At 37.8% G+C, this 16,671-nt stretch overlaps 1 protein-coding gene across 1 annotated transcript in view; it reads left to right on the forward strand.

Moving 5' to 3' along the window:
* Positions 1–16,671, forward strand: part of Ccdc73 (coiled-coil domain containing 73) — a 136,327-nt gene that overhangs the window by 36,824 nt on the left and 82,832 nt on the right. Inside the window, exons 4-6 of the mRNA XM_028766900.1 lie at positions 7,260–7,331; positions 9,879–9,914; positions 11,296–11,370. Of these exons, the coding sequence (XP_028622733.1) occupies positions 7,260–7,331; positions 9,879–9,914; positions 11,296–11,370 (183 nt within the window). The remainder of the gene's footprint in view (positions 1–7,259; positions 7,332–9,878; positions 9,915–11,295; positions 11,371–16,671) is intronic.

Here is a 16,671-nt window from a genome sequence, read left to right on the forward strand (position 1 = left end):
TCTCTCTCTCTCTCTCTCTCTCTCTCTCTCTCTCTCTCTCTCTCTCTGACAGGATCTCACTTTGTAGACCAGGGTGGCCTGGAATCACAGAAATTCACCTTTTTCCTGAACACTTGGATTAAAGGCATCCACTACTATGCCAGACAGGGTCTAATTTCTTGATTCTTGACCTAGATCTCTCTGCAAGCCCAGTAGGAAAGGCTGTCTGTACTGTTTATTTTGGATATATAATATAGTATATCTTAGTATATACTATAATGGATCTTCCTGATCCATTTCCTTTGGTTGAGAGTTGTTTTATTTCCTGAAGACATTCTGTTTCTAAAGTTTTCTTAGCATTTTCTACTCTTGAATCTCTTGGTAGCATGGCAGTCTAGGTATTGGAGAGTGAAACCTAATATCTGTTCATTTAGAAACTCCAAAGATATGCCCTGGAGTTTAGCTATTGTTCTAAAAGCCAGAGCAACTGATTTTTCTAACATGGCTTCTAGGTATTTCATTTTCTTTGAGTAATTTCTAGAAGATATCTTTGAGTTTTAAATCATGTAGAAGGAGTGTACTAACATTCAGTGTTGATATGATTTTGAAACACATTGTATAAATCCATTGAAGTACTTTACTAGGTTTTTCTGAAGCAAAGAAATGCCTCAGATCAGGAGAGAAACAGCCAGTTTTATAGGACAACCTCTAACAAGGTAGCATGGTGAAAGCCCATGCTTGCAAAGCTGTGGAACATCAGTCTTAGAAGGCGGAGACAGTGGGAGAGCATGAGTAACACTGAAGTGCTATTTACTGTTTTTCTTTAAGACTGCAGATGATGGTGACAGCAAGTTTCTGAATTAGTGACAAGACTTTACAAGGTTTTCTAATAAAAATGCTGATAAAGTGAGTGCTGTGTCACTACAGAGCCTGTTTAGAAACACTTAAGAAATCCTTTTACTCTCGGAACTGTAGCTCCACGGCAAGGTTGAGTCAATCCTGGGAAGAAGTAGGCAGTGATGAGAACACAGAACCCTTTCTAGGGCTAATTTTAGGAAGCCTATTTACAGGAGCTGAGGTTTGGATTTACAAGAATGACAGTTTAATCAGGAGGGTTCTGCTGACACAGGAAGTATCACCAGGGAAAGCCACAGCAGTCTTAGTGAAACTTCTGTTAGTACTACAGTTGAGTATGGTTTCTAGTCAGTCTTTGTTCTGATGGGTAATTTCGTGTAAGAATTTTTGAGAAATTCCACTAAGGTCCTCTGGTGCCACCAAGTGTTTGTCCTGAAAGAGATTTCCTTGTGTAATTTACAATCATACTTCCTTCATAGTGTGAAGCCAGTTGTGAGCATTCCAAAATAACCTTTAAAAATCTCTCAAAAGATTTGGCTTTTGGATACTACAGAGCTCAGGACCACGCATCATGAAGATTAGCCAGGGCGTTTACTTTGGCCTTTCTGACATCCTTTTTAGTGCGTATGCATCCTCAGTAGTCACTGGAACATTAGAATGGTTGACTCTACAACTTGGATTCCTGCTGATGTTCTAAACTTTCTTTGTTTCTTCAGTATTCTGAAATCAAAGATATCTCCAGAAGCACACCTGATGATAATGTTAACTCACTTCTGATAACTGGCAAGCTTTGCTGAGTAAGATAAGTTCTGTCATCTTGGTTAGTTTATCTCTGTTAAGGAATCATACAACAGTAGAGACTGTTGTACTATGCCTGATATTTTTCTATTTCAATTTGAAAACTTACCTGTCAACAAATAAAATTAAACCTAGATTTAACTTGGAAGAGTGCCTAACCAATCAGCTTGTATCATTACTTAGAGACTAGGCTGTTAGAATTCTCCTCCTTTGAATTATAAGGACTAACAGTCTTTTTAAAGGTTTCTATGTATGCAACAGTTTATTATAAATAGCTTTCAAAGAGATATATTGTATGTAAAAGTTGCTGATCATCAAAATATTCTTGAACCCTGTGCAATCTCACATTAGTATATTTGATTTTTTTTCTATCTTTTTGAGACAGGGTCCCACTGTATAGTCTTGGTTGGCCTAGAACTTGATGTGTACCAGTCTGGCTCTGAACTCACAGAGATCTTCTTGCCTCTGCCTCCCAGTGCTAGGAGTAAAAGTATACACCATTATACTCGGTCATTTTTCATTTAAAACTTCATTACATTTAAGTCCTTAAATATATGTAATAAGTACCAATATGTGTATATGTATGAATATAAAGTGAATAACATATAAAAGGGGAATGAATAGTATATCTGTGTGTATATATGAATATATGGTTGCATGTGTTGTGAAAAGCTGTCTTCCAGGCATGACATGGCTGTTGCCATCTTGAAATCAGAACAATGGCATGATGTTCTCACAAGACTTGACCCACTGGTGGGTGCTAATATGCCAGCTGCTAATACGGTGGTAAGAAGCAAGTCCTGGTTCCATTCTTACAGCTGGGGTGAGGTGTAAGGAAAAGAAAGTACAAAATAGATTTGTGTTAAATAGCTCCATATGGACTCCAAAATCTTGGAACCCATGAAGAGTTTAACAATGAAGAACTGGAAAGTGAGGTGAAAAGGAAAGCAAGAACAAGGAAAGAGGCCTGAGGGAAATGGTGTGATGCCAGATCACCAAGATGGTGAAGACTGTGTTTTTCTTGTAGTTAAGAAGGAGGAACCTTGGTGCTGGCTAGCATGGGTGTGTGTGGGTGTGTGTGGCCATGCTAAGATGCATGATGAGTTGTATTATGTAAAAGAGGCTCTGGTGGATTAGGTTGGTATATAAATTGGGTTTGGGGATGAGAAAAAGGAGGAAAAACAGAAAAAGGGACAAGATTTGGATAAGAATGAAGTATTTAGTTAAAAATAACAAGAAACCAAATTCAGTGCTTTTAAGCCCTGGAAGGCTTTTAAGCCAGAGGAACAGTTCACTACAGGGGTCAAAACAACAGCAGCAGCAGCAACAACAAAATAAAAGAGCAGTGCAGGTAAAATAGACACAGCTTACCTTCTGTAAAAAGGTTTCATGTATTGCTAATTTCTTTGAGTAGCTTACTGATTTAGAAAAGCATCTTAAATGTGTGTAGGCACACCTGAAGGAGCACAGATGGCAAATCAGTATGCACATCATACAGGGCACAGATGGGAGTTCTTGGGAGTTTTATGGTTGGATAAAGTGCAGTAGAAACTCAACCAGGTGACTGAGAAAGTCTTACAAGAGTGTGCGCCTTTAAATGTGAAAATATCACCCAGGGAGTTTAAATGCAGAAGGTACTTTGTGGGTTTGGGAAAGATTACTCAGAAGACAAGATTTTGTTGGCCAGGGTCATGAGGCCCCCACCAACAATGGAGACTGTTGCATCTCATGTTGGCTTTGTGGTACATGGTAAAATTATGCTTCTGCTCATATTGCACTCTTTGATTGCAGAACATGGAGAAATAAAGTAGAATAGGGAAGGGAATTTCCTTCCCTGCTTTTGTAATGTTAAAAGGCACCAAGCAGACTGCTGGAGAGAATTGTTTTCACAGTCAGTCCTGTGTGCTACCCTATCAACATGCCAGGCAAGATGTGCCCCCTGGCACAGGAGTGGCACAACTATTATGGATGCAAACAAATGTGTTTTGATTATGTTTAAGGTCTGCTTCACAGGAAGGAGCATACACTTAGCATGGTATGCCAGGGTGAAAAGGTGTGGCTGGGAAGGACATAGGCTTCAGCAGGGAAGCTAATACTAAAGCTTTCATGAATATGATGAGTATGATTAGCTTGCTTTCCACACTTCTTTGTTTATGTCCATAGATTACTACTGCCATTGGCCTTTGTCAGGGAAGCTTCTTTTCTGCAGTGGGTTGTGATTACCTTAGAGATGTAAAAGTCAAACTTCTGAGAACAAATGATTGTTGCTTTGTCACAGACACCCACATTTTAGCCTTAAATAGAGCTTTAAAATAATCTTACACAAGAATTACCCCCTCCAAGATTCAGGGAAAATTGTAAAAGAGGAAGCAGAAAGAATGTAAGAGCCAGAGGAAAGTGTTGAAGTTGGGGAACTCTGTCCTCCAGGCATGATGTGACCATTGCCATCTCGAAACCAGAGCAGCCATATGTGATTCCTCATAGGACTAATCACAAGATTGTACCTACTGATAGTCCCTTGTGAAAGTTGAGAAGATTACAAGACAGCATACCAGTAGAGCATGAGACACTTCCTCTTTCTGAGGGTGTATTTGTGTGTCACTAACAGTTGCTGGGAGTGGAGGGACTTCTTTTCAGTGGTATTCCATTTGTAAGTTACTCACACTCCTGCAAGTAACCATAGTTAAAGTCATTGGTTCACTAAACTAGACTTGAGTGGAATTGGTTTTTGCTTTGTTTTTGCTATGCCATTGATGCTCTTTCTGGAATGAATAGATGTTTGTTTGTTTCCCCAGGAAAAATCTCACAGAAATCTCTTTTAAGGAAATGGATGTGGTATGGATGGGCTCTATGAAGGAGACCATCATTTTTTAATTTGGGGATCTTAGGGTAATATATAAGTTAGAACAAGGTAAATTTTTAAGATTTTAGGGATACCACACTGTATAAAGGTATCATTGACTCTGAGGGAAAGAATTGTTTGAATTCTTAGAGCAATTTCTTTTTGTAAGTTTGAGGATAAGATGAAAAATTAAAGGTATGATTTTTTTCCAAGGGCAATTTCTTGTTTTAAATTTAAATATTTTATTTTAGGGAAATTCATACCCAAGTACTACATTTTCATAACTTCCATTCATTACTCTCTTTAACTTTTTCCACGTCCCTCCATCCCTTCTCAAATTTATGACCTCTTCTTTATCATTGTTACTTAGTCAGTTAGTGTCGCTCATATGTAAAAGTGTTTAGTGTTGACCCCTTGGGATGGAATAACCTATCAGAGAATTTGTCCCTGGAAAAAACTGGTTCTTCCTTTCTCAGCAGCTACTGTGAAATTTCCTCCATCTACATTGGTATGTCAACTGGTGTGGTTATCATGCAGTTTTGTTTAGACTGTTGGTATTTCATGGGTGTTGCTTCTCTGTCACATCTAGAAGACAGTATCTCACAGCAGGTGTCCTGGCCCTCTGGCTCTTGGACTCATTCTGCTTCCTCTTCTGCAGTTACCTATACATCAAGGGCAAATTTATTGATTTGCTTGCTTGTTTTTCTCGTGTGTGTGTGTGTGTGTGTGTGTGTGTGTGTGTGTGTGTGTGTGTGTTAGTCCCATGGGTACACTGACCATGGAAGCAAGAAGAAGACATTTAGTCCCTTGGAGCTGAAGTTACAGGCAGTGAGTGTGTAGTTGCTGGATGTAGGTGCTAGGAATGGAACTCTGGAAGAGCAGCAGTGTTCTTAACCATTGAGCTATCTCTGTAGCCCCTTGATTTTGACTAAAATATTTCATTTTTAAATTTGTTAATGAATAAAATGTATATTCTTTATTATATATACAGTGTTCTGCCTTTATATAAGTCTGCATGGAACAAGAGGGCACCAGATCCCATTACAGATTGTTGTGAGCTGCTATGTGGTTGCTGGGAATTGAATTCAGCACATCTGGAAGAACAGCCAATGCTCTTAACCTCTGAGCCATCTCTTCAGCTCAAAATATTTATATTTTAATTCACTTCAAGTTAAATATAGAGCCTAAAGTATCAGACATACAGCTTTCACCCCAAAAAAGGGAGGTGTGAAAAATGGGATCATATATATGTAGTAAAAAAAATGCCTGGGACTGGGCTCAGTGGGTAAGTGCTCACTGTGTCTGAATGAGGACCTGAGTTTGGATTCTCAGAGGAGGTGGTGTATGCCTGCTGTTCCAGTGCTCCTCCAGTGAAATTGGGAGGTGCAGACTGGACAGCTCCTAGACCTTCATAGCCAGATAGCCAGGAAGACAAGGCAGTACACAAGAAACCCTGTCTCAAATAAGGTGGGATCAACACCTGGGTTGTCTTCTGATGACACCCCCAACACACACAGAATAACAGAGAGATGGGGGGAAGAGGGAAGAGACAGAGAGAGAGAGAGAGAGAGAGAGAGAGAGAGAGAGAGAGAGAGAGAGAGAGAGAGGGGGAAATAATGAAATTATTTTTTAAACGGCCAATAGAGTTCAGTTTTTTTTTTGGTTTTTGTTTTTGTTGTTTTAAGATTTATTTATTTCATGTATATGAGTACACTGTCGCTGTCTTCAGACACACCAGAAGAGGGCATCAGATACTCATTGCAGTTGATTGTGAGCCACCATGTGGTTGCTGGGAATTGAACTCAGGACCTTGGGAAGAGCAGTCAGTATTCTTAACCGCTGAGCCATCTCTCCAGTCCCAAAATGAAATTCCTTAATGTGCCTTGGTTTTACAAAAAATAATTTGGTGAACTTAAAGAAGTAAATGTCATTAACTATATATGCTTAGATAAAAAATTCACTTCTGTGGAAATCCCAGCCCCAAGACTATAATTCTTCTTGTGTTCTATGGTTGCCAATTGTAATAAATTTAGTTAGAATTTCTCTCTTTCTCTCCCTCCTTCCCTCCTTCCCTCCCTCCCCCTCTCTGTTTCTCTCTCTGTCTCTCCCTCCCTCCCTTTCTCTCTTTCTTTCTTTCTTTCTTTCTTTCCTTCTTCTTCCCTTCCTTTTTTTTTTGAAATAGTGTCTCGTGTAATTCAGGTTATTCTCGAACCTTCTATGTACCCATGAAGGGCCTTGAATTCCTAATCTTTACCTTCTAAGTGCTATAAACAGATGTGACTTGCCATGGGTGGCTTGGCATTGAAGAAAGCTTTGGAGTCAGCTATATCTAGAGTCTAAAAAATTTAAAAGCAGTGTATTTTTATCATAAAGAAGCAAGTGAAAGCAAAATTTATATACAATTCTATGACCAAAAGATAATTAAATTGATTGAAGTCTTAGTTCAAGATAATAATTAGAAATAAATGTGCTTTATAATATTTTTGTATTTATTTTATAAGTGTCATTGTATAATTGTCTTCATGTATATGTCTATCACATGCATGCCTAGTGCCCACAGAGGTCAGAAGAGGGCATATGATTCTCTGGAATGGGATTACTGATGGTTAGAGCTGCCATGTGATGCTGACCCAGGGTCCTCTGTAAGAGCACCAAGTGTCCTTAACCTCTGAGACATTTCCCTAGGCTCCTGTGGTTAATTGTAAACCAAATTGAGATTTAAAACCTGAAAACTTACTAGACTTTGTTTCAACTTCTCATAATTTTCTCATAATTTTTAAAATAGGAGACTCTTGAGAACCAAAAGGACGCATTAATAAAGGAACACAAAGAAGCGATGGGAGTTTTTAAAAATCAGGTAATTTTCATGATGATAGACTAACTCTGCAGTAGATATTTTGTATTTTCCTTTCTGCAGTAAATATTATGATAAACTATTATCTAAACACACAGAAAACAAAAATGAGAATATTATGGAAAGCAAGAAATAAAACTATTTTTCCTTCTAACTCATAGTAGTATAGAGAAATTTGGAAAAAAAGTGTTTTCTTGGTCGTGTATCTGTCCTAAATAATTCTGATACATGGTCATTCACCCTCCTCCTTTTGCAACAGTATGCTGTTGTCTTACCGTTTCCATATTTCCCATGCTGCCTGCCTCTTTACCAGAGTCAGATGGTTGAACCATGCATGGTTCACCAGTAATTAAATATATTAAGAGGAAGATATGAAGCCAGGCATGGAGGTACATTCTTTTAGTCCTGGAGGTAGAAGCAGATGGATATCTGTGAATTCAAGACCAGCCTGGTCTATATTGTGAATTCCAGGCCAGCTAGGGATATATAGAGAGACTATGTCTGAAAACAAACGAACAAACAAAAACCACCACAACAAAACAAAATGAACAAAAAAACAAGAGAAAGAAGATGTGAGGGAGGGAGAGTAGAGGCTATTCTTATCTACTATCTGCTGAAGCCGCCATGAGTAGCAACCATCAGTAATTGAAACGTAAAATGAAACTAAAATATTGTAAAGAAATGAAAGTTATACCCTTATCAGGTTGAAATCTGTCGTCTTTGACTTTCTCAGATTTGTCTGTTCTCTTTAGGAAAGTACCCTGAGATACAGGATAGCCTCTGGAAGTTATTCCTTATCTCCCCCTGTCCTCAGTATTTTCTTTCTTTTTCATCTTCATTTTCATACAAGTGCGTGTGTGGGGAAAAACACACATGAAGAAGTAAACCTGTGTGCCTAACTTTACTAGTTGGTTGAGGTTAGTGATAATTTACATCTTAGGATGAGCTGGTTTAAACAAGAAAACTTTATTCATTTAATTTGAAATAAATCTAACTAAAGTTATGAGGATTTTTGTTTGTTTGTTTGTTTTTTGTTTTTTGGGGGGTTTCAAGACAGGGTTTTTCTGTGTAGCCCTGGCTGTCCTGGAACTCACTCTGTAGACCAGGCTGGCCTCGAACTCAGAAATCCACCTGCCTCTGCCTCCCAAGTGCTGGGATTAAAGGCACGTGCCACCACTGCCTGGCTAGTTATGAGTTTTAATTGAAGAGTAAGGAAGCAGAAACCCAAGTGTAACACAGTGTTCTCTAGACTGCAGAGGTCTGCATCTTTGCCATCACAAGAGACTGGGCACATATGGACATCCCGATACCCGCAGGGCACAGGAGACATCTTCAGAGGCTCATGCTTGCTTATTTTACAGTGCTAGGGCTTGATCGCAGGGCCTTGCACACGGCTGGAAATTTCTTTATCACTGTGCTGCATTTGTAGCTCTGTGTTTATTTTTAAGTAAAGAACTGTTGAATGTAAATGAGTGTGGAAAAAGAGATAAAGATGTCTCAAAAAAAATATTGCTAAACTCCTTAATGCTGGTTAGAGTATTTTATTTTTTCCTTTGAAATATTCACTTTCATCTTGCTGTTTTAGGATAACATTTTTTAGGGGCTGGACCTAGACCCCCTATACGTTTGCAGCAAATGTACAGGTTGGTCTTCATGTAGGACCCTAACAAGTGGAGGAGGGGCTGTCTCAGTCTCTGTTCCCCATCACTGGATCCCCTTCTCCTTCCTGGACTGCCTGGTTGGGCCTCAGTGGGAGAGGATGCACCTAGTCCTGCTTGAATTAGATGTCTCAGAGTAGGGTAGTGCCCAAGCGGGGGGGGAATCCCCCTTTTCTGAGGAGAAGGGGAGAGGGGAATGACAGGAGGAAATGGTAAGGATGGGACTGGGAGGAGAGGAGGGAGGTGAGGGCTGTGATCAGGATGTGAAGTGAATAAAAATAAATAAATTATTAAAAAAACATTTCAAAAATAAAGATAAGCCAGGCAGTGGTGGCACACGCCTTTAATCCCAGCACTTGGGAGGCAGAGACAGGCGGATTTCTGAGTTCTAGGCCAGCCTGGTCTACAGAGTGAGTTCCAGGATAGCCAGGGCTACATAGAGAAACCTTGTCTCAAAAACAAGAACAAAAAGAAAAACAAAAAATCAAAAATAAAGGTAATTTTTATTTCACTATCATAAGTATTTAAGCAAACAGGATATAACTACTACTCATGCAAATACAAATGCTATTATTTCATAAAATTATACCTTTAGAAAATGATACATACCATTGCTTAAAAGTATATAGTAAAACATTCAAATATTTAAGGTTTTTGGAAGGTTAAACCAAACTTCAAAGAAATGATTGGTGTTTAAGTGATTTAGTTATTTATGTGCAATAGTGATTGCCTCTCCTTCTCTTTCATATATTTGTGTTTTCTGAATGTGAGAACATGCTCAAACTGTATAAAATCAATAAAGAACTATAAAATGCTTTGATATCCATACTGATCAATAGAAATCACTGTTAAAAATGTACTTACCTTTTTTATGATTTTAAAAACTGACCAGCTGCAAATGAAGATGTATGCCTTGGAAGAAGAAAAGGTAGCTATTAATTTTCAAAATAACTTAAAATATAGTTAAATGAATTTTTCATCATTGTTCACTATAATAGAAGTGTTAGTAATAAAATAGTGGAAAATATTGGTTGATTAAAATCTTATAAGCAGAAAGAACCTGAGGTAATCTTGTCAGTTGACGTTTGTGATTTTATGATTGAGACTATTCAAGCCTAACAGGGGGGATGACTTTACATGGGAAAATCAGGGCTAGAATTCAGGCTTCTTCAGCATCCAAGCTGACATTCTCGCCTTCTACTTCTCTCTATGAGCCATCCCATGCTCTAGTGCAATGGTTCTCAACCTGCAGGTCACTACCTCTTTGGGGATTGCATATCAAATATCCTGCATGTCAGTATTTATTATTCATAACAGTAGCAAAATTACAGTTTTGAAGTAGAAATGAAGTAATTTATCATGGGGGGGGTCACCATAACATGAGGAACTGTATTAAAGGGTTGTAGCATTAGGAAGGCTGAGAGCCATGGCTCTACTGCCTTTTCAGTGGGGCACCTGCTTTAAATGTCAAATTGTTGAGATGACTTGCATCTGGTTGCTAGCCAATTGGTAGAGGAGACAGAACTTCTAACAAATCAAGAAACTTACCTGGCACTGAATATTTTCCCATATGTTTTTTTATTATGGCAATGGACAAAGAATTTACAATATTAGTTTATAGACATACTCTAAAGCAAGAGACTTTTAAAGGAAATTCTCACTTATCTTTATATTCATGATGTAAATATGCCTATATTTTATTATTTAGAAAACATTTTACCCTTTGCATTCACAGTTTTCATTCATGCATCAACTTGCCACTAATTAAAAATATTAGTTAAGAAAAATTGCTTCTATGCTAAACACATAGATTTTATTCATGATATCATTCCATAGCCTGTGCTTTACAACAACTATTTGTATAGACTTTCTGTTGTATTAAGTATTATAAGTAATCTGGAGATAATTTGAAGCATGTAAGAGAATGTGTGTAGGTTATGTGCAAACACTATGCCATTTTGCATATATGGGCTCAGCATACTGAGGTTTTGTTATTTATAGACGGCCTTTTAGACTCAGTTCCTTATAAATTCTGAGAGATGATTGATATTCTGTGTAAAAATTTAATAATTATAGAGTCTCTTAGAAGTGTTCTTATAAATTGAGTTGTCATAGTTAAAATATTTTATGATAACTATATAAAGGTTATTACAGTACTTTGATGTTCAAAGGCTGTTAGATATATAATGTTTCATGTTGATATAGGTTTAAAATCTGTGAAGTGTTAGGTTTAAAGTACAGGTTTTGGCTCTTGAGTTCTTCTATTCTTTTATATTTACACTAAAAGTGTGATTTTTCTTAACTTAAAGGGAAAATACAAACTTGCTACAGAAATCAAAGAAAAAGAAATAGAAGGATTGAAAGAAACATTAAAAACATTGCAGGTAAAGTAACTTACCATTTAAAACTCAATCTTCTATTTTAGCATTGTCAATGAAACACCGTTCAACATGGTTAGCAAAGCTAATAATATTTATATAACATTAAATTACGTAAGACTTTTGCATGGGTACTGTAATTTGAAATTTGAATTTTGTTTTATACATACTGTATTTTAAATAACATATACATATATTAAATAGACTACACCTATACATACTATATATATTAAAGTAGCCTTCATATCTGTTATAATAATATAGGTGTCTTAGTTCCTGTTCTATTGCTGTGAAGTGATACCAGGACTTAGGCAGCTCTTATAAAAGAAAGCATTTAGTTGGAGGCTTGCCCACAGTTTTAGAGGTTAGTTCATTATAATCATGGTGCGGAGCATGGTGGGACATAGAAAGACATGGTGTAGGAGAAGTAGCTGATCCACAGGCAGAGAGCCTGAGACTGGCTCTGGCTTGGGCTTTTAAAACCTGAAGTCCACTCCCAGTGAAACACTTACTCCAGTAAGACCATACCTAATCTAACAAGGACACACCTCCTAATCCTTGTCAAATAATGCCACCCTGCTGGTGACTAAGCATTTGAGCCTAGGGAGGCCATTATTATTCAAACTGCCACAATAGGATTCAGTGTTACTATACCATAAGGAGCACATAACTATAGTTTTAAATATTTCTTGTGTGAGGGAAAGAAAACAAGTAAGGCCTGTATGTTATAATTTATCTGTGGTCTTTAAAAGTTAAAATTCTAGCACCTTGGAGACAGAGTTTGAGGCCAACCTGGTCTACATAATGAGTTCTAGAATAGCCATAGCTACATAATGGAGAAACTATGTCTCAAAAAATTCTAGCATTAACTGAATATTTGCTACATGTGAAATCTGATTTTCTGCAGATATAAAGACCAAAAAATTATAGCCTTTGTCCTTAAATTGTCCAGTCTCATAGAAAATGCAGTGTTTGGCTACTGGTAACTTACTCAGTACTTGTTCGTAGAAAGTCTGCTGTGAGCCATTTTTCTTAGTGGAGAGGATCCAGCAGTGAGTATAAATGGGGAAAGATTGTTGACTTCAGAAGCCTACAAAAAATAAAATGAAGTAAAAATTGCAAGGTTGTTGCAGAAGATGTTTTCATAATTTCAAAGTATTACCATGTAGATAACATTACTTCCAAAGGACAAATTAGATGGTCAGCTATAACCGTGGTAATGATGGTTTCCATGGGTTCAGTGTTACTGTATCATAAGGAGCATGTAACTTTATCTGTGTAATTTTTTACAGCAATTTATGCCAATTTAACATTGAAGAAACAATGAGAGACTCTCTCAAAAAATTCTATCATTAATTGAGTATTTGCTACATGTGAATTCCTTATTTTCTACAAATATAAAGACTAAGAAATTATAGCTTTGCCCTTAAATTGTTCTCAATTTCATAGAAAATACAGAGGAATACAATCATAATTTGAAATATCTTGTAAAATTTGGAATATTAAAAATTGTCAGTGTTAATAGTGACACATAGCTATAATTTTAGCACTCAGAAGGCTGAGGCAGGAGTGTTATGAGTTTGAGGTCATTCTTGGCTACATACATACCTTGTATCACAAAAGAAAAAAATTCATTTTCATGAAAAAATGTAAGGGTGGAATACACTTTTGCTTAGAGAGAAACTACACACAAAATATGAACCTTGACTGGATCCTGTATCAAAGAAAGGCACAACCATAAAAACACTTAAGGTTTCAGTTGGGGAGATTTGGATATGACTATTTGTCAGACTATATGAATTACTGTTACTATTTCTATGGGTATAATTTGTATTAGAATTGTATAGAACAATGCCTTTGTTCTTAGAAAATGTTTAAAGTATTAGGGGTGAAGTTTTCTGATTGAAAAATGTGAAACATTGCTCAGAAACTTTAAGTATTTTTTTTTTAAGAAAGAACCAAGTGTAGCTTAATTTATTCATTACCGTACAGCAGTGTAGCAATGAAGATCTGGCTAAACTGACACAGGATAGGCAGATAGATACACAGACAAAAAGAATACACTAGAAATAATCCTCACACACAGGCTCAGTTGATTTTCAACAAGTATATTCAGTTAACTGTGCAGTTATATGGTAGAAAAGAAACACTTAAGAGTCTGTTTTATCAAACGGAACTACAACACTCATGGGAAATTTAGGTAGATAGGTAGGTAGGTAGGTAGGTAGGTAAGCAGGCAGGAGGCAGGCAGGCAGCAGGCAGGCAGGCAGGCAGGCAGGCAGGCAGACAAACTGGTATGGAACAGCCACACATCTACAGGCCAAAAATGAGTGAGGTCAACTGGAGCTACAACCTACACTACATGTAAAAATTAACTCAAATATATAGGCCTAGATGTAAGAGTTAAATCTACTAAAGAAGAAAGCAGGATAGATGTTCATGACTATTGACAGAGCAATGGTGTCTTAGATATGACAGCAAACAACATAACTGTTGTGCAACAAAAACATATATCAAAAGACATCAAATTTTCCCACCTGATGTGACACTACAAAGAAAGTAAAACAGTCCAGGAGAAAATACTTCTGAAACACATACAACAAAAGGCAATCATACCTGCTATGTATGTATAGGATACATTTGTATGTACTACAGTCTTACAGTTGAATCATAAAAAGGCAAACAGAAATTGGAACATGGGCAAATGATATGAGCAGACATGTCTTCAATGCCTATGTATGGGTGACCAACCACACATGAGAAGATATTCAGTATCATTCTCTGTCACCACTCTCATTATCATCCCTATTTCATTTCTTCTTTCGTATATCTTATCTTTTAATTCTTTATCATAATTTAGCAAAACAGAACACAAAAATCACAATTCATTGCATATGTACATATAAAATTCTCAATAAAGAAAATGTTTTTTAATGTCAGCTAAAGCACATGGTCCTTGGTTTGTATCTGTGGATTGGATCACAATGGTGTTTCTGTGGTATAGGAAACTACAACCCACTTTAGGATAAGATTTCTTTTTTTTTTTTTTTTCTCATAAGCGGGTTCTGGTTCCAAATCTTTTTTTTTTTTTCTCAAATCGTAATTAATTCACACAGGGGTTATAAACACAGAAAGGCAGGATGTGGGGAAGGGAATGACACTGGAGTGTGGGTGTTCAGGGGGAATACAGATATCTTCAGAACCAGGTATCGGCTAGGTGAAAGTTCAGGGAATAATTCACTATGACTCTGCCTATGACCCGCTTTGTCCTTATCTAAGTTGGTATTGTCTGCCAAGGCTACCTATTTACAAGGTCTATGACTACTCAGGCTTGTAGATTTCCACAAAAGCTGCCTGTTTACATTAGCTTATAGCCATCTGTTTCAATGTTTTTCCACTGAGACCCAAGACTTGGTGTTAGTATACATGTATGACAGGCCTATTGCTGATTTTAGGCCTATGGCTGATTTTAGGCCTACAGTGTGTAAGCAGGGCTGCCCCTGACATCTCCTCCCTTCTCTAAGTATAGAAGGGCTGTGGCAATTCTAAACTTGCGAAGGCGGGGATAGAGGCTTGACCTCCAGTATTTGAAGGGGACCTTGTAATGGCTCCAGTCCCCCTGTCGTTGTCCAGTGAGGCATGAGGGCCATACCCGTCCCGATGTCTTTTTCCTGGAGAGGGGATACTTTTGACATCAAGCTTGTCCCTCAGGGAACCCAGATAGATATTTTTATCTTTTATTTATATTCTCTTGCAGTGCTTAGCCTCGCAGCCTAAGCAAGAATTCAGATCGCCTGTCAGAGGGGGTTCTGGGTGGCCCCTCTCTGCTTGGTCTAGGGGCAGAAGTCCCCCCTTTTAGGTTGGGTGGAGATGGATTTTGGAAACACCCTGTATAAAGTAACAACCTCATCTTGAGTCTTGTGGTCCTCCATAGCTAACTTATGATAATGTATCTGAGTAGGTTTTGCTACCAAATTATTTATCTGTTGTATCATGTATCTGTTGTATTATGTATCTGTTGTATCTGGCCTATTTGAGGGCCAGGGACCAGCAGAAAAAAGCAAAAAGAACCCAAATAATGGTCCCAAGATGGAAGGAAATAGGGTTGACAACCTTGGAGAGGCTGCAAACCAATTCTTGTACCAGCATTCATCTCTCTTTCTCTCTCTGATTTTTCTTAGGGCCTTTACTACCTATTTCATGCTCTCTTTAACCCTCCATGTCTTGTCTATGTAAAAGCAACCTTCTTCTTTGAGGGTTGTACACAGTCAAGAGCTGTATACAGCCTTTTCTATTGTACTAGAGTAAATCAAGTCCAATAAGGATCTTTGCGATTTTAGGAGGTTTCTTCAGACGGCGAAATGAGGGATTTCTTCAGATTAGTGATGTCAATCTCTAGCTGTTTGATGTTCTTGTCAGTGGCCCTTCAAAGGTCTGAGTAGTATAAGTTCGGAGGCCAGCATCTGGATTAGAACTTCTAACCGCAGACATCACAGGTGATTCATTTTTACCTGGATAGGAAAAAGAAGGGGATTCTCAGGGAGATTTCTCTTCCCTGGATGTAAATTGTTATTCATCGTATTTATGGTTGGGCCTGGCTTTGTGGGGGTATCTATTTTTTTCATTAATCTTTTTGGTAGCCGGTTAGCTGCGCCTTCTGTGGTATCGGACAGGCATATCAGTCCTTGGCCCCATAAGGGAACTAGGTCTGGGCCATTCCCTTTAAGAGTAAGAGGGTCCTTCCCCATATCTGTGGCAAAGTTTTGTTGGTCTTGGTGGTGCCAGAGGCAGTCAGCAGCAGATTTGCCATGAGCTTTCAGCTTTAGAGAGATAAAAGTGAACAAGGCATGATGGAGAGTATTTCAGGGGGACTCCTTCTGAGGGCGTACTGTTCCCCTTCTTTTGTTTTTAAAGCCAATTTTTCAGAGTTCTTGTAAAATCAGGGCAGAAGCGCCAACAGTCGCTCCTTCCACACTCAGAGAGTCATGAAGACCCTATTTAAGGATATATAAATCTATATTAATAATCTTTTGTCAAAGGACTGTTATAGCACTGCCGACAACTAATCACACTATATAATATATCATTAGTAATAGCTTCTTCTACTTTTTGTGAGATTACCTCTCTTTTGTCAATTAATTGTTGAGGAGAATTAGGGTTTACCTCTCTCTTGAGAATATTGAACAGAGACTTAAATTCTTTTGGAGAGCTTAAAATAGGATCTTAGCCAATTAGCAACTCCTAGAAACTTTTGAAATTAATTTAAAATAAGTAAACTCTCTCCCTCTCTCTCTCTTTTTTTTTAGA

This window comes from Grammomys surdaster, unplaced genomic scaffold (genome assembly GCF_004785775.1).
Source record: "Grammomys surdaster isolate TR1022 unplaced genomic scaffold, NIH_TR_1.0 170, whole genome shotgun sequence".
Taxonomy (NCBI): domain Eukaryota; kingdom Metazoa; phylum Chordata; class Mammalia; order Rodentia; family Muridae; genus Grammomys; species Grammomys surdaster.